This window comes from Lissotriton vulgaris, chromosome 7, assembly GCF_964263255.1.
Source record: "Lissotriton vulgaris chromosome 7, aLisVul1.2, whole genome shotgun sequence".
Lineage (NCBI taxonomy): Eukaryota > Metazoa > Chordata > Amphibia > Caudata > Salamandridae > Lissotriton > Lissotriton vulgaris.
Window position 1 is genome coordinate 1,307,655,740 of NC_141695.1, and position 26,617 is coordinate 1,307,682,356.

At 47.0% G+C, this 26,617-nt stretch overlaps 1 protein-coding gene across 2 annotated transcripts in view; it reads right to left on the bottom strand.

Annotated features, from left to right (window-relative positions):
- Positions 1-26,617, bottom strand: part of NIF3L1 (NGG1 interacting factor 3 like 1) — a 125,593-nt gene that overhangs the window by 50,013 nt on the left and 48,963 nt on the right. For both annotated transcript variants that reach the window (XM_086931909.1, XM_086931910.1), the window contains exons 3-4: positions 24,178-24,340; positions 795-921 (exon numbers count right to left, since the gene is read on the bottom strand). In XM_086931909.1, the coding sequence (XP_086788035.1) occupies positions 795-921; positions 24,178-24,340 (290 nt within the window). The remainder of the gene's footprint in view (positions 1-794; positions 922-24,177; positions 24,341-26,617) is intronic.

A 26,617-nucleotide genomic window follows, 5' to 3' on the forward strand; every position in this document is an offset into this window, starting at 1 on the left:
AATTACTTGGGCCGTCCCCAAGCCCATAATTTCTTTTCCCACTATGTAATCTTAGCTAGTTACGGTCTATGTGCAAATCAGCCTGGATGCTGCTCCAATAGGAACAGTTCAACACAAACTGGCAGGTCTGGCCCCCTCTGAACCGAATAAAAGGAACCCCTGACCAGTGGCAGCCTATTAGGGCCTCTTCAGTAGGAGGGAGGACCTAGACTGATTTGCATAGGGCTGGTTCCTAGCTGAGGTTACCACCTTTTCTATGAACAAAAATGTCCTTCTGCCATTCTTGAACATCTCAATTACAGGTATTTTATCATGACTTTTCCTCTGTTTGCCACAACATGTGAAAATTACATCGTCCACGTTACAGATGTTAAGAAAATTACTGTGCATGCTTTTCAGCAGTAAATTTGTTTTCGATATTAGTTATATTTTTGGCTCAGCTTAGATCCTTTTAGGGAGAGTGAACTGGATAGATCCGGTGCCCCACAGGACAAGACCATTGCAAAAACAGAAAACATCTTGTTGCTGATACCTCACAGTGTTGCGCACTCCCTTTTAGGCACTAAAACACTTTTCTACTCCTAATTCCTTTGTACGTCATCAGTACAATGATTTCCACGCACAGGTTCTGCTTGGTGTAACTCCTTAAAAAACTATTTTACATGAAAATCTAACAATAAATAGGAAAATGTGTCTTATTAGTCATTCCCAGTTTGCGCTTCTCTTCTTTGAGACGAAATGCTATGTGCTTGCAAGATGAAAGGCTATGAAGGGGAGGATCTTGTTGACAGTACCTTCTGAAGAGATGAAATCTCAATGTTCTCGTGGAGGCGGCTGTCTTTAGAGAGAAACCCCATAACCGGAAGCAATGCAGTCTGAGAACAGCTTAAAATGATGCGTGTCTGCTCTGTACCTTGACTCCTGGAAAATAAACAGAAAACACTTCAAGTGCGTATGGAATCCATGACATTCGCTCCAGACTCTAGCACCATGAAACCCTGCAAGCTGTACCACCTACGAAAAGATCATCGGAGAACATGACTGCATTAGGACATTGGACCATATTAATGCAAAGTGCATGCTGCGCAAGAAGCATGGATTTCAGGCACAGGATAAAGAGGCAATCCACAACTTAATATTACAAAATGACTTATTGAAAACAAACAGCAACATATAGACTCATTGTCATGATTATGTAAAATACGTGCAACAAGTGTGGGATGGGACATGACCAATGAACACTGTGTGTGTGTATTGACTAGGTCTTGGAAAACCAATTAGATCTAGTTGGGAAAAAACCATGTAGACTCATTGACATGTACGAAATCTAGGTCACAGCTCTGTCCTTAATCCGTCAGGGAGCAGTATGAAAAACATGTTGCCAAAAGCACAACACAAAGTCGTTGCCTACTCCCCCCGCTTCATGCTGTCAGGAGAATTACACCTGCCTCTGCCGTCTTGGATTTTGTGAGGACACTCTGTGCAACTTTCTCCACGCCTCGCGGAACCCGCTGCGCGGGTCCCGCTTCGCAGAGGGGCGCTTATCTTCCTGGGGTGAAGCTGCTGCTGGGGTACATCAGGGGCCGAGGGCTGCGAGCAAGAGGGCTGGGACTCCATTTCCCAGGAGCCCCAGCAACCCGCCCCCGCTCCACCTGGGCTGCTCTCCCTCCCCGCCCCGCCCCCAACGACCAGCCCACCTCCACCACAGCCATAAACTAACGCGTGAGTACCGCTGCGCGGGAGCGTCCCGGGAGAAGCCCGGGACAAGGGCGGGACCGTCTGTGGCCGTCAGTGGCCAAAGGAGGCCGGGCTGGGCCATACCCCTTATCCTTTCCCACCCAAACTCTGGTTGAACTCTGACTGTGCATAAGGTGATGCCCTCACCGCCAACACGTGAAACTCCATCAAGGGAGGGGGGGTAGTAATACTGGGACGCTAGATAACTACTTCAAATCCGCCAAAGGAGATGGGGGCAAAGAAAACTCCCTAGAGAGACGCAGGGCGGACCGTCGGCGATCTATTGAATCAATGAAGAGTAGACCCCTGACAGAAATTATCCCGTATCCTATTTCTCAAGAGGAGGGTACTCCCCCCAATAGCTTAAATCCGACGACCCTTGAGGACTTCCCCCTCTTACTTCGGGAAATCCCAAGTACCCCTGGCATGTTGCCTGAAAAAGTCGCAGACACAACTCCATCCCTGCCATCTGACACTCCAGTTAACCAGGTTACTCAATCTCCCCCCCCAAATATGAATAAGAAGAGCAAGCCAAAGCAAAGTGTTGTGGTGGAGTTGCACAGGCCTCCACCTAGTAAACGCTGTAGGAAGTCCACAGGGGGGCGGGGAAAAACCAAACTATCTCACCTAGATTTTGGTAAAAAAGATAAAAATGCACTCCAATCTGGGAAGGACAATGAGACCGCGCCTATCGCTGTCCCCCCCAAAGATCCAAGCCCCAGTATAGCTGCTATTAACAGCGTTCCAGTGGCCAACACACCCAACACAAACCCCCCTCTCACATCCATAGGGAGTATAGAATTCTTGTTTCGTTCCCTTTTGCAGCCTATTAGTGATAGCCTGAAAAAGGTTGAGATAAGGCTGACTATACTAGAGACATCCCTTACTACCTTAAACACCCTAGTTAGTAAGCAATCCAAGGATGTGGGACCTCATCTCCCTGTAGGAAATCCCCCTAAAACAGGAGCCTTACAGGGTACCAACATAGTCCCCCCCCCCGGGGAGTTTCTACTGCTCCCCCCCTGCAGCAACTAATGGCTATTCCAGTCCAGGCACCGCGTAATAATCCAACTCATAGGCCTTCACAACCAATAGACTGCCCCCCAAAGTTCTCAGACAGGGACCAATGATGGCCTCCCCGAAGCTGGCAGCACCCTCCTTCTTCCCCCGGGGCGACCAGTCCCAAGACCACGGAGACCAGATCTTCCGCCAGAAGCTAACAATCTAACGGTGGTGTTAGCAGGTGCTCCTCAACTAAGAACTGGCGAAAATGAAGATTACCAATCCCTAAAGAAAAAGGTGATCAAGTGGCTAAATTGGAACCGACCCTTACCATCTCATTTTAATAACGAGATTATTATGGTTAGAAGGGTCCCTTGGTTAGGGAAGACCAGAAAAACAATAATAGGGGACTGCATTCTGGTAACTTTTAAAGACCCGGGCACCGTTTTGCATATTTGTGAAGGAGTAAATCGATCACTGGATTCCACCATCCAGACCCTCCCAGTATCCTTCTTCTTCCCTCCTATTCGCATGCACTATGCTCCTCCGCATGACGAATGGATAAGGGTGGAACGTAGACGCGGACACAAAGCATATGCACAGCACCCTAATTTCCAAGTGCCTGATACACCGTATTCCCACTTCAACCGCTTTAACTGCTTGAACAAATTGGATGGGGTTGACTGACTCTCTGTTCACAACCCAGTGACTCTGGATAATGGCACCGACGGAGTTCTTGATCCATCTCCCCCGATCGCTGGTAAAATTCCTGGTCTATTGAATGTTACGGTGACTCAGGATAATGGCTCTTGCAGACTCTCTGATCCACTCGCCCATAGTGTTGGCAATGATCCTGAACTATTAAATGGACCAGAGCTCCTGGATAATGGCCCCTGCAGTCCCCCTGAGCCATCTGCCCCCACCATTGGTAACATGCAAGAACTATTGATCGAAACAGCACCTGTAACCATCGCCTCCAACCCTTCTGGCATGGCAACTGACACCCCCGAACACCTAAGGCTAATCTGCTGGAATGTTGCTGGTCTTGCCAACAAACTGGGAGACCCGGACTGGGTAAATTACATCGAGACTGGAGATGTATGTATGTTCCAGGAAACCTGGGCTAGAGAGAATTATGGTCATCAAGGCTACATGTCCTTTTCCATCTCAGCTAGGTGGGAAGGCAAGGGCCGTCCGTCAGGGGGGCTTACGATCTGGGTTGCATCTCATCTAGGCTGCACGGCAACACGGTTGTCGGCTAACTCAGAGGACATTCTTGTGGTTTCATTATCCTGGCCTAACCAAGCCAAACTTGTGTTAATTAACATCTATTCTAGGCCAGTGGGAATTGCAAAGGAATCAACGACCATAGATGAACTCACGAACTTTATATCTGAACTACCGAGTGATTCATTCTATGTGGTGGGAGGGGATTTTAATTCTCATTTTGAGCCACTCCCTGGTCTTTTGGAGGGGTTCTCATCGGAAGAAGAGGCCAGATGGGCAGTCCCCCCAGTGGAAGCTCCCCCCCGAAGGCTTGGACCCCACTAGCACTACAAATCACAGCTCTAACCCTAAAGTTCGGAATCAGAGCCTGTAACGGGCGAATGAAATCAGATATACCCAGTAAAACCACCTACAACAGACTGGGAAGAGAGTCTCGCCTGGATTATGTCCTGGCCCAAATAGTGAAGTGGCCGACTATTCAGGATTTTAGGGTTATGGAACGGTCAGATAGCGACCATAATGCGCTCGAGCTCGACCTTGTCAATCCTGGCCCTCAAGTCCCTGTGACCAATGTGGAAGGGAACAAAGGATTAGTTACTTACCTGTAATCCTAGTTCTCTTCCAGGGGTATCCTCATCAAAGTCATAAGCATTAGAATATTCCCGCCCATGCGCGGGACCCCGGAAACAATATATTATATGTGCCCCACATATACATATACATATATATATAAATATATATATATAAATAAGCAATTGCAGCCAAATAAAACAGTAGAGCTGGAATATGCTGTGAAGAATTTCCACCATACATGTGTATTAGCATTAGAAACATGAGAAACAACACCAATGCTTGTTTAGAAACTGTTTTAATGCTTAGAAAGCAGTAGAAATTCTTATAACACACTCTAAGCATATACAGCTCCCAGGCTGCATTGAAAATACCCAGTCTAAAAAGACTGAAAAGCTAACCCTGTAGCTGCATGTACCAAAACTGACGCTGTGCCTTTAAGGCACCTCTGCCCCTAGCTTCCCATCATGCCTCAGGGGTTACAGTTAGGTCAGTTGTTCTTTTCGGAGACTGAAAACAAAACCATGGTAATAACAGGTTAAAACATCTCCTATTTAATAAACAAAGTCCTTTGCCCGGGGAGGCGGGAGGGTTGCTTATGACTTTGATGAGGATACCCCTGGAAGAGAACTAGGATTACAGGTAAGTAACTAATCCTTCTCTTCCAGGGGATCCTCATCAATAGTCATAAGCATTAGAATAGAGTAGCGAGCCTCACCTCATCCCTGCGGGCAAAGGAATCAACAGGTAACATTCACATTCGTAGGCCCAAAAGTAGGCCTTATTCTACCCAAATAGGTTTCTCAAGGGGGCTTGCCCTACTTGAGAATCCGCTCTGGAATCAGACTCTAGGCAATAATGCCTTGTAAAGGTATGGACTGATTTCCATGTCGCAGCCTTGCAAATTTCTGACATGGGAATGTCATGTAAAAATGCTATTGTGGCTGCCTTCCCCCAAGTGGAATGAGCTTTGGGTGATTGAAACAAAGGTTTGCCAGCCAGCTGGTATGCTAGCTTGATACATGAGACAATCCATCTGGAGATGGACCTTTTGGCTGCTGCAAACCCGGTCCTCATTGAACCATAATTGACAAAGAGTTGGTCTGTCTTTCTGGTGCCCTTCGTTCTTTCTAGGTAAAACTTTAGCACCCGTTTAAGATCTAACGAGTGCAACGACCTCTCAGCCGGGGTCGATGGGTTAGGAAAGAACGAAGGAAGGGTAATCGTTTGGTTTATATGAAAATCCGATACCACTTTTGGAAGGAAAGATGGGTGAGCCCTCATCACCACTCTGTTGTGGTGAAACACAGTGTAAGGTTCCTTGGTGCAGAGTGCTTGAATCTCGCTAACCCTGCGCGCAGAGGTTATTGCCACCAAGAAGGCCGCCTTCCAAGTGAGATGCTGCAAGGAGGCCTTGTGTATAGGCTCAAACGGTGTAGACATCAGCCTGGAGAGAACCAGGTTCAACTCCCAGGGAGGAGAAGGATTTCTCACAGGGGGATAGACCTTCTTCAATCCCTGAAGGAAATCCTTAACCACCGGGACCTGAAAAAACGATGTTTGTGTAGGTGATTTTCTGTACGCTACTATGGCAGATAGGTGAACCCTAATAGAAGCGTATTTCAACCCTGATGTCGCTAAGTAAAGGAGGTATGGGAGGACTACCTCTTCTTGTCCTTTGGTGGGATCAAAGCCATGGTCCTTACACCAAATGAAAAATCTTTTCCACTTGAACGCATAAGACGCCCTTGTGGAAGGCCTCTTTGCCTCTTTTAAAATATTCATACATTCTGGAGGCAGATTTAAGTGTCCGTATTGCAAGACCTCAGGAGCCATGCAGTCAGGTTCAGTGACGGGAGGTTGGGATGCAGGATCCTCCCGTTCATTTTGCTCAACAGGTCTGGCCTGCATGGCAGACGTCTGTGTGGACACAGCGACAGATGTAATAGGTCTGGATACCACCATTGTCGCGGCCAATCCGGAGCAACTAGGATCATGTCCATGCTCGATCTGATGAGCTTGGCCACCACCTTCGGAATCAGTGCCAGAGGAGGAAACGCATAGGCGAACATTCCTGTCCACTCCAGCAGGAGAGCGTTCCCTTGTGTCCCTGGTCGGTGGAACCTGGACGCGAAGGCGTGGCATTTGGCGTTTTCGTCGTCCGCGAATAAATCTATGTCTGGACGGCCCCAGCAACGGAAGAGTTCTTCGACTACTTCGTCGTTTAGCACCCAGTCTGGCTGATCTTCGAAGTGCCTGCTGAGTGATTCCGCCTTTGTGTTTAGCTCGCCTGGAAGGTGTACTGCCACCACCGACAGTCCCCGAGCCAGAAGCCAGTGCCAGATTGTCTGGGCCTCCTGAGACAGAGGGCGAGACCGAGTTCCTCCCTGCTTGTTCAGATAGAACATAGTTGTAGTGTTGTCCGTCTGAACCAGGATTTTGTCCGTTGTGATTGCTGGAAGGAACGCTTTGAGCGCCAGATGAACTGCTCGAAGTTCCAGCATGTTGATGTGGTATGTCTGAAGGTTGGTCGACCAGCGACCCTGAATCTGAAGATGACCCATGTGAGCACCCCAACCTTCCAGAGATGCGTCCGTTACCACAGACATCGAAGGAAGAGGTTGCTGAAAAGGGACTCCCTGCAAGACATTCCGAGGGCGAGTCCACCACTGTATTGAGATCAGTGCTGCTTGAGATAGGATGATTCGATCCTCCCAATCTCCTGTCGCTTGGTCCCACTGATCTTCCACAGACTCTTGTAGAGGACGCATCCTCAACCTGGCGTTTGGAATTAGGAAGATGCAGGACGCCATGGAGCCCAGTAGAGACGCTACTTCTCGCACCTTTGGACGAGGAAACTGAAGTAACTTTCTGCATTTCTGCCCCATGGAAGATAGTCTCTCCTGCGAAGGAAACGCTCTTCCTAAATTTGTGTCTAGAACTGCTCCCAGATAGTGGATGGTTTGTGTGGGATGCAGGACTGACTTTTCTGTGTTCACGTGGAGCCCAAGCCTGTGTAGTTGTTGAAGACACAGACGACAGTCTTTGGTGGCTTGACGAGGGGACAGACTCTTCAGGAGCCAGTCGTCTAGATATGGGTACACAAAAAGACCTTTTTTGTGTAGACATGCCGCTACCACTGCCATGCACTTGGTGAACACCCTTGGTGCGGATTTTAGTCCAAACGGAAGTACTTTGTACTGGTAATGCTTGTTCCCTACCAGAAACCTCAAGTACTTCCGATGACCTGGTGTAATAGGAATGTGGAAGTACGCGTCCTGTAAATCCACCGAACACATCCAATCTCCACTTTGTAGATGAGGACATATCTGATGAAGTGCCAGCATGCGAAACTTCTCTTTGACCACCACCTTGTTGAGGGTCCGAAGATCCAAAATCGGTCTGAACTTGTCCTCTTGGTCTCTTTTGGGGACTAGAAAATACCTTGAGTACACTCCTCTCCCCCTTTGGGGTGGGGGTACCTCTTCGATTGCGTTTTTCTTTAAGAGGACGCTCACCTCCCTTTTGAGGAGGTTTAGATGGTATGAGCGAGTCTTTTTTGGAGGAATCGGTTGTGGTCTCTTCCGGAAACGTAGCGCATATCCATTGCGCAGTATATTCAGCACCCACTGATCTTTTGTGCTGCTGACCCACTCTGCCAGGTGTTGCGAAGCACTTCCTCCCACTGGAGTGGGTAACGGCGCCAGAGGAAGCCACTGCTCAGGCTTTGCCTCCTCTAGGCGTGGTAGAGGACTGATGATGTCCGCCTCTGCCTCTGCCCGATTTTCCTCCTCTGTATTGTGTCTTCCCTTGTGGCTTGTTCTGAGACCATTGAGGGGTTTGAACCCTCTGTTGGCCTCCCCGGTTCTTGTTGGTCTTGAAGCGTCGCTTGAATGGCTCTTTCTTCTTCTCCAGACCAACCGCCTTCACCGTGTCTAATTCGGTTTTCATGCGGGTCATTTCCTGATCGGCATGTTCCCCAAAGAGTGAAGATCCTGAGAAGGGCAGATTGAGGATGCGTTGCTGGGCATCTGGTTTGAGACCAGTTAAACGCAACCAAGAAGATCTTCTCGCACATACCCCATGTGAGTAGGCATGTCCTGCTAGAAGGGCGTTATCTGCAGATGAACTAATCATTTGGTTTGCCACCAAACAGCCCTCCGTCACTGTTTCCTCAAAGTCCTTCTGGTCCTCCTTGGGCAATTTCTCTTTGAATCGTTCCATGGAGTCCCACAGAGCTCTATCGTACCTGCAGAGAAGTGCTGATGCACTAGAGACTTTCAGGGATGAAGCTGCTGTGCTGCACACTCTGCGTCCCCAAGAATCTTGGGTCTTGCTGTCCTTGTCAGGAGGAACTGAAGAAGAAGGAGCGACTGCGTGATTCATCCTAGCTGAGGCTACGATAACTGAGTCCGCCGCAGGCTCCCCTTTAACAAAGATTGGATCCGAGTCGGCCGGCCTATACTTTTTCTGGATACGTGCCGGTACCGCCCTGATCGCTGCTGGCGTGAGGAAAACCTCCTTGATTGGGTCCATTATCCCTGGAACCAATGGGAGCAAAGGCCGTGAATATGATTTGTGACGAAGGGTCTCAAAAATCACAGTAGTGGAAACTTCTGGAACAGCCATTTCTATTTGAAGTTTTTGAGCGCCCCTTTGTAGAACGTCCAGATATGTGTTGACGTCGTCAAGCGGGGAAGCTCTGGAGCGAGGGCTATCTGCCAGCGTTGGGGAGTAATCCCCTTTAGAAGATCTCGAAGAAGATGAGGAGGAGGATGATGGTGTTCTCCTTCTCCTGTGGTGAGATTTTTCCTTCCTCACTGGCGATCTTCTCGGTCGATCTTCCCTTCGAGGAGAACGTGATTCTCTCCGATGCTCTCTTCGTGGAGATCTCGACCTCTCAGTTCGTACCTCCCTTCTCGGTGTTCGAGACCTGGGATGCTCCCTCCGTGGCGATCGGGAGACCCTGGGGGTATGCGACCTTTCCGCTCTCCTCTCCTGAGAGCGTGATCGGTGCCTGATAGGACTCTGTCTGTCTGTCTCTTCTATCAGTCTCTGAAGAGGTGACCTGTGGAGTGGGCTTACATATCTTTGCAGCCTCTCCGTCGCTCCAGAATCCTTCCACTTGCTCAACGGAGCATACCATCTTGGCGGGAGTGTTATCTTTCGCTGGGGCAACGGACTTCTACTCCTGGAAGAGGACCTCGATGAGCTAGAGGCACTTGAGGAGGAATGGTGAGAAGCCGATTGAGTCACCAAAATAGTCGAAGGCACTGAAGGAGATTTTCGTCTCACCGGTGTTGGCAGACGTCTTAAAAGTCTTTCCCTTGACGTTGAACGCCTCTGCGGCGTCGACGGAGTGATAATCTTCGACGTCGAACGCCTCGATGACGACCTGTGTTCTCTCGACGTCGACCTGTGATGTCGAGCCGATGACGGAGTCTTCTCCCTCGACGTCGAACGGCGTCGCCCTGCCTTCGAGGGAGGTCTCGACGTCGAACGGTGTTGCCCTACCGTCGACAGAGGTCTCGACGTCGAACGGCGTTGCCCTGCCGTCGACGTCGAACGGCGTTGCTCTGCCGTCGACGGAGGTCTCGACGTCGACCGACGTTGGTCTGTCGGCGACGGAGATGGCATTCAATGGTGTCCTGTCGTCGACGATGCCCTTGATGTCAACCTGGCATGTGGCGACGGCGGAGGATCGGACATCCTCGACGTCGAGCGCCGACACGCCTTCGACGATGATCCCTTCCTCGACGACGATCGTCCGAGGGGGCTCTTGCTCCTCGACGCCGAGCGCCTCCGTGGAGACGTCGGCGGAGGTGTCACACTCTTCGAAGCCTGTCGACGTTGAGACGACGGCGAGTGTATTCTGTCTCTCGACGCCGACCGTCGCCTGGTTGACGGCGGCGGAGTTGACTTACGTCTCGACGCCGATCTTCTCGTCGACGGAGATCTCGTGGCTTCTCTCGACGCCGATCGTCGCCTAGTTGACGACGGCGGAGCTTTCTTCGACGTCGGTGATTTTCTTTTCGACGACGATTTCCTCATCGACGCCGGTCCCGACGTAGACGGAGCTTTTTCTTTCGAATTGTCCATCAGATGTCGTTTTTTCAGCGCCGAGCCCGGCGCTGAGGTTGATGGACGCTCTGACTTGCCTTTGGAGGGAGTTCTGGGTCTCTTTGAACTCTTCCTCTCTGTAGATCTTCCCCTCATGGATCTCTGGGCCAGACCATAGAGCCTGTTCCTCTCTCTGTCTTTTAAAGTTCTGTCAGACAGATTTTGACAATGAGAACAGTCTTTTGGATCATGATCTTCTGGCAAGCATAAAATACAGACCTCATGAGAGTCCGTTTTTGCCTTCTTGTGGCCACAAGAAGGGCAATCATCAAATAATGAGGGCATCCTGACAGGAAAACCTCACAAAAATTCGACTGCTAAGCAGTTATTTACTTGACCCTGATGTTAAAAGTCAAAGTAAGTCAAAAAATTGTTCTTTTGAAGATTTTCTGACTGAAAAAGGCAGAAAAAATGTGGAGCTGTGTATCCAGGGTCCTTCCTGAAGGAGCCGGAAAGAACAACTGACCTAACTGTAACCCCTGAGGCATGATGGGAAGCTAGGGGCAGAGGTGCCTTAAAGGCACAGCGTCAGTTTTGGTACATGCAGCTACAGGGTTAGCTTTTCAGTCTTTTTAGACTGGGTATTTGCAATGCAGCCTGGGAGCTGTATATGCTTACAGTGTGTTATAAGAATTTCTACTGCTTTCTAAGCATTAAAACAGTTTCTAAACAAGCATTGGTGTTGTTTCTCATGTTTCTAATGCTAATACACATGTATGGTGGAAATTCTTCACAGCATATTCCAGCTCTACTGTTTTATTTGGCTGCAATTGCTTATTTTTATATATATATATTTATATATATATGTATATGTATATGTGGGGCACATATAATATATTGTTTCCGGGGTCCCGCGCATGGGCGGGAATATTCTAATGCTTATGACTTTGATGAGGATACCCCTGGAAGAGAACTAGGATTACAGGTAAGTAACTAATCCTTTGTTCCCTTCCACATTGGTCACAGGGACTTGAGGGCCAGGATTGACAAGGTCGAGCTCGAGCGCATTATGGTCGCTATCTGACCGTTCCATAACCCTAAAATCCTGAATAGTCGGCCACTTCACTATTTGGGCCAGGACATAATCCAGGCGAGACTCTCTTCCCAGTCTGTTGTAGGTGGTTTTACTGGGTATATCTGATTTCATTCGCCCGTTACAGGCTCTGATTCCGAACTTTAGGGTTAGAGCTGTGATTTGTAGTGCTAGTGGGGTCCAAGCCTTCGGGGGGGAGCTTCCACTGGGGGGACTGCCCATCTGGCCTCTTCTTCCGATGAGAAACCCTCCAAAAGACCAGGGAGTGGCTCAAAATGAGAATTAAAATCCCCTCCCACCACATAGAATGAATCACTCGGTAGTTCAGATATAAAGTTCGTGAGTTCATCTATGGTCGTTGATTCCTTTATATATATATATATATATGTATATGTATATGTGGGGCACATATAATATATTGTTTCCGGGGTCCCGCGCATGGGCGGGAATATTCTAATGCTTATGACTATTGATGAGGATCCCCTGGAAGAGAACCTGCGCTTCTCCTGGAAAATAGTAGGAGAAGAATCAGGTGGGAGCACTTGGTTACAAGAAAGAACAAACTCCCCATGCTCTATGAGGGGATAACTCCCATCTTGGAAACTGTGGGGAGCTTGGACAACGAGGCAAGCAATAATGATTCCCGGGCTAAATTGTACAAGGCTCATGAGGACCTTATAAAAGCTGCGGCCCCTCATCTCTCTAGTAGCTCACGAAAACCTAGACAGGGGCGGCAAGGTAAAACAACTTGGTATAATCCGGCATGCAGACGGGCAAAAGCAGAACTCCTCAGACTTATTAAGGAGGGACTTGGGGGGGGATAGCCTAAGACAAAGCAGGCGGGCTTACAAGAAACTAGTTGCCCACGCTAAGGCAGAGTGGGAGGAAAATCAGTGGGAAGAACTTAGCAAGGCCCTAGGGATCCAAAACCAACGTCTCTTCTGGAGGATAGTGAATGGGGGGGAGGGGCACCTTCAATCGGCAATAGAGCCCAATATTGCCCCAGGGGTGTGGCAGGCTCACTTCCAGTCTCTTTACAGCTCTGAGCCGGGAGAATCTCCTACTGTCACCGAGGTTGGTTGGCCAGGCTATGAAGGAGAGCTGATAACGCTGGGTGAGGTCACCGCTGCCATCTCAGGTCTTGCTTCTGGAAAGGCGCCAGGACTGGATGGCTTACCTGGGGATATGTTCAAACAGGAGCCCATTGTATGGGCCCCCTACCTTACTGCCCTTTTCAATGGAGTTCTAAGCGGCATGGAAATTCCTGGTACTTGGCTGGAGGCAGAGGTGGTCCCTATCTTTAAAAAGGGCTCGCCTCTCCTCCCGGCCAACTACAGACCCATCAGCTTAATCGACGTGGCACAGAAGCTGTTTGGCAGGGTTTTGCTGAATCGCCTCCAGGATTGGATGGAAGAGGTGGGTGCCCTTAGTCCCTATCAGGCGGGATTTAGGAAGGGGTATCCACAGTGGACCAGGTTTTTAGGTTGAATCTTATTTATTGGAGGGCAGCAATATTCGAGGGCGGCAGTCTGTCCACAATTTTTGTGGACTTACGGGCCGCATTCGATCTGGTGCCCAGGGGAAAACTCTGGAGCGTCTTGGCAGAGATGGGCGTCCCCCCGGACATCCTAGTAATCTTACAGAGGCTCCACCATAATAATTATGCCCGAGTGAGGTGTGGGAGGTCGGGGGAATTGACCGATAGATTCCCCGTTGACCGAGGGGTAAGGCAGGGTTGTGTGTTGGCACCGACCCTGTTTTGCCTCTTCGTCAACGGGGTAATCGCCCACCTAAATGCCACCGACTATACTGACGCCCCCAAACTCAATGGCAGCAGAGTGCCCGCAATCATGTTTGCGGACGACACCCTGCTGCTATCTAAAACCCCCATGGGGGCACAGCGGATCCTTGATTCATTTGTAGCCTTCTGTACGGACAGGGGGCTAGAATTCAATGCGGCCAAAACTAAATTCATGGTTTTAAATCCAAGCCAAAAATTGCGGCCGAATCCGCAATTGGGAGCAGTACGGCTTGAGAGGGTTGCCACCTTTGAATATCTAGGTGTGACTCTTAATGAAACCATGACTTGGGGATCCTACCAGAGCAGGGCGAACCTCAAACTTATACAAACCACAGGGGGTATCGCCCGGATGATGACCGGCTCTTGATATCGCCCGTTGGGGGCCCTAATCCAGATATACAAGGCTCAGGCCAGGGGAGCGATCATGTACGGGGCGGAACTGTGGGGACACACACCATGCCGAAGCCTGTCACTAACAGAAAACAAGTTTATAAGACAGATAACCGCGCTTCCCCCCAGTACCCCGCTCCTCCCCTTGAGGCTTGACCTCGGTCTACGACCATTATCTGATGAAATAAGCTTGAGACCCATAGCCTTCTGGCGTAGGTTATGGAGCAGTAATGACCTAGCAGCATACAGGGCGGAACTGGCAGAATTATTGAACCACCCAAAAGCGCTCCGTATCCCTTGGGTCAAAAACATCCAATCAACCTGCATGGAACTAGGGCTCCCTGACCTATGGACTGACCCCGCGAATGCCGCACTGAACATCTCTAAAAGGTCCCTGACTAACGTATACCACGAACACAAATTAGCTAGGGCCCGAGTTACCCAGGCAGAAGGGTCTCTATCCTCTGTGTTTTTGCAATGCAAGGACCTTTATAGGTTTGAGAGGGCATTGGATCCGATCTTTCCGGTACTTGCTAGGAAGCTGTTTCTCCAATGGAGATACGGCTCACTGCCCTACCGGTCCTTTACAAGTACTTGGTCATCGCCCCCCACTACGACGCAGTGCTTGGCCTGTGATGCTTTGGAGGAAACTGATTTACATGTGGCCTTCTTCTGCCCAGCCTACAGGGCAGCGCGGAAATACTGGCTTCTCCCATTGATTAGGAATATGGGTGGCAGGGAATATGCTCCAATGTACAGGATTTTAAAATCTGATCTCTCTGGCCCGACTGTCCTCGCATTATCAAAATTTCTTACCAATGTTTGGCATACGCGCAACCGTATTTTAAAGGTGTTGGGCCCCCCTTAAAATTTTAGACGCACCGTTTTTATAGTATTTTTACATATGTACTTCCAATGTTTCAATGTTTTGACTTATTGTAACTGTATATGTGTACTGTTTTCTTTTATGGCCAAATGGCCGAAATAAAGATTGGAAAGTACATGGTGTATTTCCATAGTACAAACCAAGGATGAGCAAACCAGAGCAGAGGGTCCAGGATCACTGTCCAGCGGTCCATATGTAATAATGAGAGCTTTGTTGAAATTGCCAAATATCTCTATATGCAAATGAATGTCCTTTTAATAATATATGTGTGGGAAACAACAGTAATAAATTACCTCAATAAATAACATTCATATAATTCGGTTCAATTCGAATACATATTGTACTCATCAAAAAGCATCGGAGATTAAAAAAGAAACCATGAAGTAAAATAAATAAAGCCGGGCCAACCTTTTCACAGAACATCACGTTCTAATCTATCTATTTAGTCAACAGCATACACATCTTCCTCAGACTAACCTCTTATCCTCGCTTTCCAACATAACAAGAACACCAAACAATTCATTTCGAGGAAGGCAACAGTAGGACACCAGTAGATAACCGGAGTTCCTTAAACCTCCTATTCCATAATTGCTTCATTGCCCAATGCGAACATATATCAACCTTTGCTTGTCCGCAGTAGGACTAGCATGAATCCTAATCAATTCCCCAGGCACGTAGCTTCTCGGGGATGAAATACAAATCATGCAGTGCTTTGACATCGGCAGTATTTGCGAGCCTAGGACCCTGAATTACAGCATCTTGTAGATCTTCTATGCTTGTGGCGCACCAAGGTACACTGGCCAGCTATCTCCAAAGCATGCTAAACCTAACTTGATACCAAACAATCATGTAAAGCTGTCTGAGACTTCCTTCATTCCATCAATTACTAGCAAAAGCACTGGGGCGGTGTCTTGGTAGTGGCCAAAGGTGTTGGGTCTAATGAAGTTGTGTATTTGGAAATATTTATAGAAACCACTTATGGATGCTCTATTTGGTTTGTAGTTCATTGAAAGAATATAATTCATCTAAATTAAAAAGCTCGCCCGTGACATATATCATTGCTTTAGGCCAAACGTGGCACCCAGAACCATGAAAAAAATCTCCCCGGCAGGAAAGGATTATCCAACAAGGGCGAGTAGTGCTTAATATAAAGAGCTGCCAAGTAACGTGCACCAAGATTTTCAAATATACAAGAAGACTCCAGGTGTCACACATTGTAGCAAAAGGGTTTTAAAAACTGGCGCTCTACAAAGTCAAATTTATAAAGTCAAAAAAGTGGTTCATCAGTACTAGCACCTTTACTAAATCAGTTATTCAAGCGTCTATTGTGGCCAAGCAATAACATTACAAGTCCAATAGTGCCAGCCCCCACAGTCAAATTACTATCTTAACAAAGGCATAGCATGCCTAGGCATTCAGTCCAAAGCGGGAGTCTGTACCATCTATGTATTAAACTGGATGTTTTTCTGGCAAGTCGCCCATAATTCCGCCAGTTATTTCTTCCACCTTCTGGAATATAACTCCCAAATAGGGCGTGAATCCTACAGTCTTCAAATCAAGCAGCTCCTGAGTTCAATTTGTTAGAACTTCCATGGATTAGATTAAGATTACACACCACACCACAACTCGTAAAGAGTGCTGTGTTTATGCACAGAAAGGTGGTCAGTTGGCACAGAAAGGTAATCAATTGTAGTGCTGACAAAGGTGGCACAACAGGTAGAAGTTTGCTTAGGGATTTGCTCTGCTTAACATCATGACCGCCAAAAAGTAAAAGGAAATTAAAAAAGAAATGATTAAATGCGTGTTAAAATGCTCCTCCTTTATGGTTATTTATATACAGACTTAAAACATAAAATGGTAGTCCCTTGCTCTGTGCAAGGAACCCTCCTTGGGTGGCTGTGGAGGCATCTAAAGAATCAAGGAGCCCGTTGGACAGAACTACTAAAAGAACACGCATTTGCAATGCAATAGGTCTCGAATTTGCGGAAGTTTAAGCTATTTGCATTGTAAATGACAATGCCTTTGATTTATCTGTTTTGATAATTAACACATAAAAATTTACAATGCCAAAAGTTCAAACTCCTGTAAATGCAAGACCTATTTCATTTCAAATAAGCGTCCGCCATTAAACCTGGGCTGCTTTGAAAGTGAAAGAAAGCACGGCGCACTGAATGTTGCAGGAAAGTACGTTGTGCCTGCAGTAGGAGAAACGCATTAAAGAAAATAGTGCTACAGACTTAACCTCATAGATGCTATTAAACATTCCTCCCTAGTGCTGCGCTGTCCATTGGAACTAGTGCTGAATGGACGTCCAATGGTCGTGCGCAGCACTGGGGAGGTAGTGCTGCCGTCGGCCAATGCACCGAGGCAGCACTTAAGGGGTTAATACTACATTGCGCATAACAACAGAAGTAAGAGGACCAATAGCCAGTCCTCATGGGAGTTTACAAATGATGACAAGGTGGTACTAAGGAGTGACTAACAAGTCTATTAACTAATCAGAAGCCAGCATTTACGAAGGACATGGACACAAGCCAATGACAAATATGGGCGTAGGGTGGGTGGGGCTTCAAGTCTGTACTCGGATACAGCATGCTTGCAGAGCAGCGCATGCGCTGCCCAGGCTCGACTTACAAAATGCAACGTTTTACAGAAGAAAAAAAAATCTGAGGTTCTGGGCACTCACATATTCCCTTGGAAAGATATAATGGCATTGAGCTGGTGGCAGAAGGGCAATTTCTATGATGACAATAACTCTTGTTCCCGTATAGGATTAACAATCATAGCAGGTGTTATGCAGTGCTTAATTTGTAAAATATGAAGTGCAGGTGCTGAAATGTTTGTTGGAGGCCACACCTACTTTTCTCTGGCTCCACCCACTTCCTCCACTGGCTCCGCCCACTTACTATATTAGCTCCACCCACATCTTCAACTGGCACTGTTAAAAGTCAGATGTAATATATCCGAATTTCAGCAAGGGAACCTTCCTCATAGTAAGGTTTTGATAGGAGGTTCCCCAGCCTGTAAATATTTTGAAAACGATTAATTCAAAAGTGCATTTTGGTGCCCCCAATGACCACCTCTCACACACATTCCCTCAGTACCACCCTTTAACACTGCCCTTGGCTTCAAGTCTCCATAACCACTGTCATCAATTAATTTAGTTTTATAGCGTCTCTCATACCAATGTAAGGTGTCAGAGCACTTTGCATCATTCACACATTGCATAGATACAATACTACGTGTGTAAATCAGTATAAATGGAATGTTACATCAGACAGGACTTCAAGGTATAGGAGTCACATGTTATCCATGATTGTCATTGTAGGCAATATATTTTAAGAGTTCGAAGTCTGGAAAAGCGCAAATTCAGAATTTAACACATAACAGCATTGGTCGGGGTTCTCTTCAATAAGAATTGATTTATTTTCTACCCAAATTAACCCTTTTTGCAAGATTAGGATAATGAAAGATTTGGCCAAAAAACATATAGCTCTAATATATAAATTGCCGTTTGCATGCAGCTCTTTGATGACATACTTGTTAATAGCTTGCTGTTCTCTGATAGGATTTTAACTTACAAACTGCAAATAACAAAATGGATCTCTCTGATATAAGCAGTAACACACACTAACCTATTTTACATTATAAGCACTTTTTGATTTGCATGGTAAACATTCTTTGCAGCAGGTGGGTACATAATAACGCTGTACTACCTTTCAAGCAGTCACAACTTCCCCAGACAAAACTCCTGTCTCTCTCCATGAAGAAGATTTATCACCAGAGTTCTCTTATCGCGACATTTTAATTCATGCCTGAATATTACTGGAGCCCAGGAACTCAGCAGCAGCTGCTTTTAAAATAAGAATATACTGCCAAACTGACTCAGATTCACTGCGGTGCTAGTACAGACAAAGCCTGCAGCCTTACTTAGGCTGCTGCGCAGCTTTATTTTTTTAACAAATGAAGCCTGCTTAGTACTCGGCCCTGCTGCCAGGCCCTGTCTGCCAGTTCACCCCCTAAAGGCCTGAACATAAATGGTCAATGGCCACGATTCCGAATGCAACCCCCGCAGATTTGCGGAACAGACACTGAATCCATTATCCAGGCAGCTTGGGCCGGCCCGCCGCCTCAACTGGGTAACACGAGTCAGACATCATCAAACTTAAGGGCCGCGGGCCCGCAGCCACTCATCATGATCAGAGACAGTCACTACTGCATCAATAAGTATAAAAAAAACATTATCATGGGCCGAGTACTGAGCAGGCTTCATTTGTTAAAAAAAATTAAGCTGCGCAGCAGCCTAAGTAAAGCTGCAAGCTTTGTCTGCACTAGCACCGCAGTGAATCTGAGCACTGCCAGGCCCTGCCTCACCTGCGCAGCGCCAGCTTTATTTTTTAAGTTAACTCATTATGATTAGGCCGCCCGCCGCAGCAGGACTACTACCCCAGGGCCATGCTTAAACTGGTGGCACCTAACTCTATGTACCCTCCACTGAGTCCACTGCACTGACTGACCTTAATGCGGCAAACGCAGTCCGTCCAGGACAGGTCCTGCTACTTGGAACTGCGGCTGACCACGGTGAATCGGACGGTGGTGGTGGTGAGCCCAAGGCAGGCAGTACGTGTATGCTGGGGTGGGGTGTGGCAAAGCAGCAAATGCGCGCACACCAATGTGAAAAAATCTGCGCACGCTGCTTGCCGCGCACAGCCCCAACCCCAGCAGATTGGCTGAGCCTGGCCCTGGCTGAAGAACCGAAACTGATTCGGGACGAGTCAGTCACTGCCGAGTCAGTCACTGCACCAGTCACGTCAAGGTCACCATTCAGTGAGTGAAGTTCTTGACATGATGGTAAAGTGACAGCAGGCAGCAACACTTATGTACGGACGTTTACAGCAGCACACCACATGCTCTCTGTGCAAGTGGCAGTGCTAATTATCAATCACTGACGACATGCTGTGCTTGCGTGACTTCACTGTACTGTAGACCCGGCCCTAATAATTAAGTGCCGGTGCTAAGCACCGGCAAGCCCCGGCACAAATTAAGCACTGCTGGTACCCTTGCCAGTATCTCAGTGGTATTTAGTTCGGGCAGGATTTATTGGAACACTGGTTTACTTAATGAGGGGCAGTTATAGGTCCCAGGGCTATTTTATATTAGATTGTATAACAATGCCTGTGTGACTGCTGTTGTGCAGAATATTCCATGGTCAGCCTGAACTGAAGAGCGCCTTGTGTTATCTTTGGAATGCCCGGAGTAGATACTGAGGTGAAGGGAACTAAACAGATGGTGCAGAAATAGAAGTTAGGAGTGGATCAGAGAAGGTGAGCATAGCTAGAACCAACATTTGTAGGTCGAACCTAGCGGCAGCGCGCATGCGCTGTTTGCTCTGCGAGACTGCCGTAGTAGAATATGGGAGAGAAGCCGCGCCCACTCTCCTCCCATATTTTTCATTGGCTTGTGTCATGGTCTTTCGTAACTGATGCCTTCAGATTCCTTATAGACTTGCTAGTCCCTCATTAGTACGTCCTAGTCTTCATTTGTACCCTCCCATGGATACTGGCTCCTTTACTTCCGTTGTTACACAGAACCTGTTATTTAGTAAGTTTGTAAGCACTATTTACTTTATTGAGTTTCTCTTGCTGCAGGCCAGACTTGCGCTGCTTCATCTGAAACCGCATATGTTTTTTAAGCAGCATGGCTGCCCCTGTAACATGGGTGCCTGCTTTCAATCACTTTAACCAGGCATTATCTTGTGGAGGTTTCAATCCCCCCCAAGTAAAATGGATTTAGAAATGATTAGCGAATTAAGTCATTCCAGGTAGCACATAATCGTGTGCTAATGGGCTAAAGCTGACAACAGCACATCTGCACTAAAACCACCTGATGGGTTGTTTTCAAAAGCCTGTTTTATTAACACCAATACCACCACCACCACCACTACCACTTCACCAACACCATCACCACTACCACCACCACCACCACCACCACCACCACCACCAATAGCACCACAACCAATACCACCACCACCAGCAATACAACCAATACAACCACCACCAATACCACTACCACCACCAATACAATACCACCACCACAATGCCAATACCACCACCCCCAATACCACCACCGATACCAATACCACCGATACCAATACCCCCACCACCAATACCATCACCACCACCACCAATACCCCCACCACCAATACCACCAGTACACCACCACCATTATCAGCACCACCAGTACACCACCACCATTATCAGCACCACCACCACCAAGATCGACCTCTGGATGAAACACCTCACTACCTTCAATTGCTCCCCTCTTATTATCGACTCAACTAAGTCTCTTAGAATCACCTTAGACTCACACTTGAACATGAAGAAAAACATTAGTAAGAGGTGTAAGGGCGCTAACTACCAAAGGAGGCTTCTTAGAAACCTAAAACCATTCCTCCCTCAAGAGGACTTCAAGCAAGTGGTTCAAGCGCTTGTCCTGCCGAGACTAGACTATGGTAGCGAGACGCTTTGTGGCCTCCGCAAACATACCTTGGCCCCGCTCAGGGCTTTGCTGAATGCAGCTGCCAGACTGATCACTGATACAAAAAGAACTGATCACATCTCTCCAGCCCTAAGATCTCTAAAGTGGTTACCCTACGAAGCAAGAATACAACTATAGCTATGCCGGGCCTGGTTCCATCCCGACATCGTCCACGAAAGTGACGTCAATGGAGCCATATAAAACACCCCCGGCATGCTGATGTCAGTTTTGTACAGTGAAACGTTTCAGCGACAACGCTGAGCCACGACAAAAAATGTCAGTATAAGAACAGTGAGGCAAAAAAGAGCAAGAACCCTTCAAACAACAATGATAAGAAATCATAGTAATAATAAACAACACCATGTTGAAAGAATACTCAACACTTGAAGGGACTGAAGGGAGCGAACAGAGCACCAGCCCCAGCAAAAGGCCCATTCAAGCAAAGAGCCGAGCCCCTCCTAAGAGGCAACGTCAGTGGAAAAGAATGGCATGACAAACGAAAGACAGTTTGTAACCACAGAATGGGACAGTATGAAAAATAGTCTGTAACCACGGGATGTAACTTTAAAGGACCACAAGACTGGAACATGACTCATGGCAAGTGACCAGAAGTGAAAAACAACAACACAGCATGTTCACCCCTCCCCCCACTGTCACCTAAGAACTGTAGCATTGTCAAACAGAACCTCAACCCAACCGACTGCAGCATAGACATGGAGACCCCAAAGAAATAGGGAGAAACAGACGAGGGCGGAGGGAGAGTAGGAAAAACATGAGAATCTCCACGCTGGAAGAACCCAGGTTGAGAAGCATTGAAAAGCACAGAACCTAGCCACCCAAAAACGGAATGGGTGGAGAGCCAATGTGCCCAAAATAGAATTACACACCCTACCCCAGATGTAGGTGAACTATAGTAATCTTCAGGAAGACCAAGGCCACCTGCAAGGAAGCGAGGTGATAGAACGTTATCTTGAAAGGTCCACACAGAGCAGGGAGGATGGGTGGGCGTTAAGGAATTGCGGAAAGACTGTCCCTACCATATACCTTGTTACCGAAGGTAAGTAACTCATTCACCTGATAGAGTCATCTAGCCGCAGATTCCTTAACTTAGAATAGATACCAAAGCCATACCCATAGAGGAGGCGGGTCTGTGACTGAACCCCACCAAGTCCCAGAGAGAACTTAGCCGTCAACAAAGTGATGAAACACAGTGGGGACAGCAATGCCATCACAGCTAACAGCAGACCACGAAGCTCTGAAAAGAGCGGAAAACAATGGGAAGCAAAGGCACCACAAGCCGTCAAAGGACAGCACGAAAACACCTGTGTGTATACCGGGGTGAGAGAAAGAAAGCGCCAGGTAGAGAGTGTGACCCAAAAATAGCCAGTAAGGCCAGAGAATAGGCCTCCATCTGGGTCCTAGTCACCCCAACCCAAGGAAATGGTGGGGGGGGGGGGTTTGATTCCGTAGGGCCTGTGCCCGGTGGAGACTGGGAGCAAAGTAAAGTCATGTTTATGTGAGGACGAAGACCTCCGTGACTTCTTCTTGTGCTTACCGGCACCAGGTGAGTGACATCCGCAGGAACGACTGTGACCTGTCCCGACCAGACACCCCAGCACGAGAGGGAGACCTGCGGCGTGAGGACTCCGAACGGGATATCCGGTCAGACAACAACTTCATACGACGTTCCGGTAGGGACTTCGGCTTCATCTGCCGGCAGGCATCACACTCCTCGGAGTCGTGGTGCTCTCCTAAGCAGCACATACAGTTTGCGTGTGGATCCGCCGCTGACATCTGCAGTGTACAGGTTGCACACGTCTTAAAGCACGAAGGCATCGGTCACTGTTACCGAATGCCATAAAGGCATCGAGAAGGCCGGAAAACAAAAACAAGCCAGAGGTAACCGCTTCGCCGGATCAGCGTTGAGACGTGGAAAAGAAGAAAACAGACGTCAGCACGCCGGGGGGGGGGTCTGGGGGGTACTTATATGGCTCCATTGATATCACTTCCGTGGAAGACAACAGGATGGAGCAGGGCTACGCTGCCCCATTGCGTGCAGAGGTACTGCTGGGGAAAAGATTTTTCCAGATCCAGTCTGACGTCTGGGGATATTTTAAGTTAAGGAATCTGCGGGTAGCTGTCTCTATCAGATAATATGCTACTAGAGGATGCTTTAGATCTATTAAAGAAAAAAAAATCGGCTACCACATGTCCAATAAACCTAGGTGGGTTGCTAGGCCTGCAATAATCTCAATTTGTACCCTATAGCGAGAAAAACCATACAAAATCTTAAACCGTTGGTATCTGACCCAGGTCGGGTTGAGGGGAATTTTAAGGGGCTTGGCATTGTGCTGGTAGTGGTGCCAGAAGAAAGGAACGTTGCTCCATGTCTGATGGATAAGCCTGCGAGTAAAACCGTACTGGGCAGAACTAGTTACACCAATAAAGGTTATAAAGAAGGGATCCCTAAATTTTTGTTGGATATTGTAGACAAGCAACAGGAGGCTATTTATTGACTTCTGGAGTCTGTTCGAGGGCGCATATGAGCCATCTGTGGCCACAGACTGGAGCGTCTTGTAATTTTGCTTCTCTAGCTAAGGGCTCCCCAGGCAAAGATGTATTCTATCTAACTGGCTATGGAGCACATGATTGCCCGACTCCACCACTTTCACATTTGGTTTGGTCTGCTCTTTTTTGCTATTCCTCATTTTCTGTTATATTGGTATCTAAATACTTTTGCTGCCAAACTATGTTATATCACATCAAAACCAATACTTTTTCAGCTGGCCATCAATACAAACATATGCCTATCAGGGTGGTGAATTAGGTTTACAGCTGTATTACTTGGTAGGAAGGATAAACATTAGGTCTCACCTTGAAGGGAGGGTAGAAACAGAAATCCCTGGAATCACTTGCAGAGCAGGTAAGAAAGTCTCTACTGCCTGAGAGCTGTCCATGCTGAACTCTACTCGATGAGAAAGGCCACTAGGGTAGCTTGGGCTCGTTGACTGTTGTAATGGAGATGTGGTGCAGGCTCCTAAAAACACAACACATAGGAGGAAAGCAAACCAATAACTACATTACTGTTCATTTACTTTAACAAAAAAGGCTCACTATCTCAACGGAATCTTCCGTGACACCTCATATTACTTGAAAACTCAAACACATGATGCTTTTATCAAGGTGGGTATCTGACGCCATTTTTTAACACCATGCGCGCTACGCGTTTTCCCACTGTGCGCTGACTTTTGTTAAAACCTGCGGTTCATGACGAGCTCAGCTCGTCATGAGCGTCGAAGGGGTTAATAAACCATTGCCTTGGTCCTTGTGCTCGGATTCTAAAGTAGAGCCATAAGAAAAACAGAAAGTTATACCGGAAGAAAAGATAGTACTACATTTTCCTTCCGTACCCACTGAAAACAATCATTCAAGGCACTTGTCCGACAGCCTGAGAAAAGCAATGACACTGCCTCAGGTGCCAGGGGAAGTAAATACTTAGACTACAGCATTATCAAAGCACAAGTACATTTAACAGATTTACAATTGCATTGTACTTCACACGTATTTGCGATTTTAGTCACGGCAAGATCAAGTGATTTATTCATGGCCACGTAATTTTCAAAGAAATGCCAGAGCCCGTTTCAGAGCTAGGTTCTAAAGCTGGGACCTTAGCCACTAGCCCGCATGTCCTTTATCTGTGTGCAGATCAGCACTGTTAGGAAAACATAATGGACACAGTCCAAAAGAAGGAAAAAGTAATAGGGGAGATGGAGGTTTCCATCTTTTTGAAAGACTGAAGGTTAAAAGAGGTCATGTAAAGAAATAAACAAAAAATTAGATTAATGAAAACCCATTTAAAATGTATTTTGTATAATCAAAACTAATGATAATGCTAAAAAAAGAAATTTTGAACAGTTGCAATTTTATGCAATAAAAAAAAATCAGTATACTAACAATGAAACCCTTCGTAGACCGCCAAGTAAATAGTGATTGCATATGAAACTGTAACAAACCCGTCCCCTGTACACCTTGTTGCTGGAACGGAGGGCTCCTAAGTAAAGAAGAAGAGTGGCTTATCCCTCAGGTGGTAACAAATCATGGCCTGCTCTTCCACCTGCCAACAAACTGCGTACCTTCAATACTTTCCGGACTTGCACATTTAGTATAAATGGCTCAAAGAGGGGCAACAGTGCGATTACGTGCACATGAGAACTACTTTACCCTTTACGTCTGTATCTTTACTGACTGAACACATTTTGGGCTGTGATGGGGGCCTTTCTTACTAGACATTTCACAAGTTGGAGGCTCCTGACTGGCTGACTCCTCCGTGGGCCAGGGTGCCAGTACAAAGTCCTCTGACAGGAGGTCACAGGGGCCTCCATCGTGTTGTCTCTGGCTGTCTTGGTGTCTCTCACAAGTCTTGACCCGGTTTCCTTGCAGACTGACGGACCTCTATTGATTCTGGTTGCTATAGCCCAGGGTCATGAGCTGTGACATCACACAGGTGATGACATCACAATGTCTGTCCTCCCAGAGTCCAGGCCACTGTGTCATCTCAGGCATCGCATTCACAAACTGAAGGAAGATCGAGCTAGGTCAGGATGTTTAAGAGTAAAATATTGCTAGTGATTATGTTAACTGATGATGTTCTTAAAAATATTATTTTCAGTATAGTGTAAAATATAACCCCTCCATCAAACCTGTGCAGGCTTATTATTTGCTTTGGTATTCCATCAACAGGAATGTAAACAAGCTGTGACTGGTTTATAAGTTTGCATTTATTTTGATGAGAAAACTACCAATTTCAACTTTCTTTTTTACAGTTCTAAAAATTCGACATGATTTCCAAATGTAGAAAAAGATAGTATTTTTTTCCAAGCACAACAAGGGAAAGGCTACCTAGGACTTATTTCGTTTATTACACCAATAGTGCGGAGACATATCACAAATTCCAACTTTATTTACATTTAATTCAAGTTAAATGTACTTTTTACCAAAAGTACTAGCATATTTTTGGGGGATTACACGTGTAAAAGTGGCTTTCTACTCTGGTAATCCCTTTAACTTTTAAGATAAAAGGCATGCAGTTTTGAAAAAGTCAGACGGGTTATTTTCCACACGTTCACTGTACTTTGGAGCAAAACCTGACCTGTAACTTCATTAACAAGCATTTGCAATGCTGTAGGTCTCGCATTTGGGAGAGTTTACGCTATTGGCATTGTAAATCACAATGCCTTTTATTTATCTGGTTCGATAATTAACACATAAATAAACAACATTGTCGTTTACAATGCCAATAGCTTAAACTCTTGTA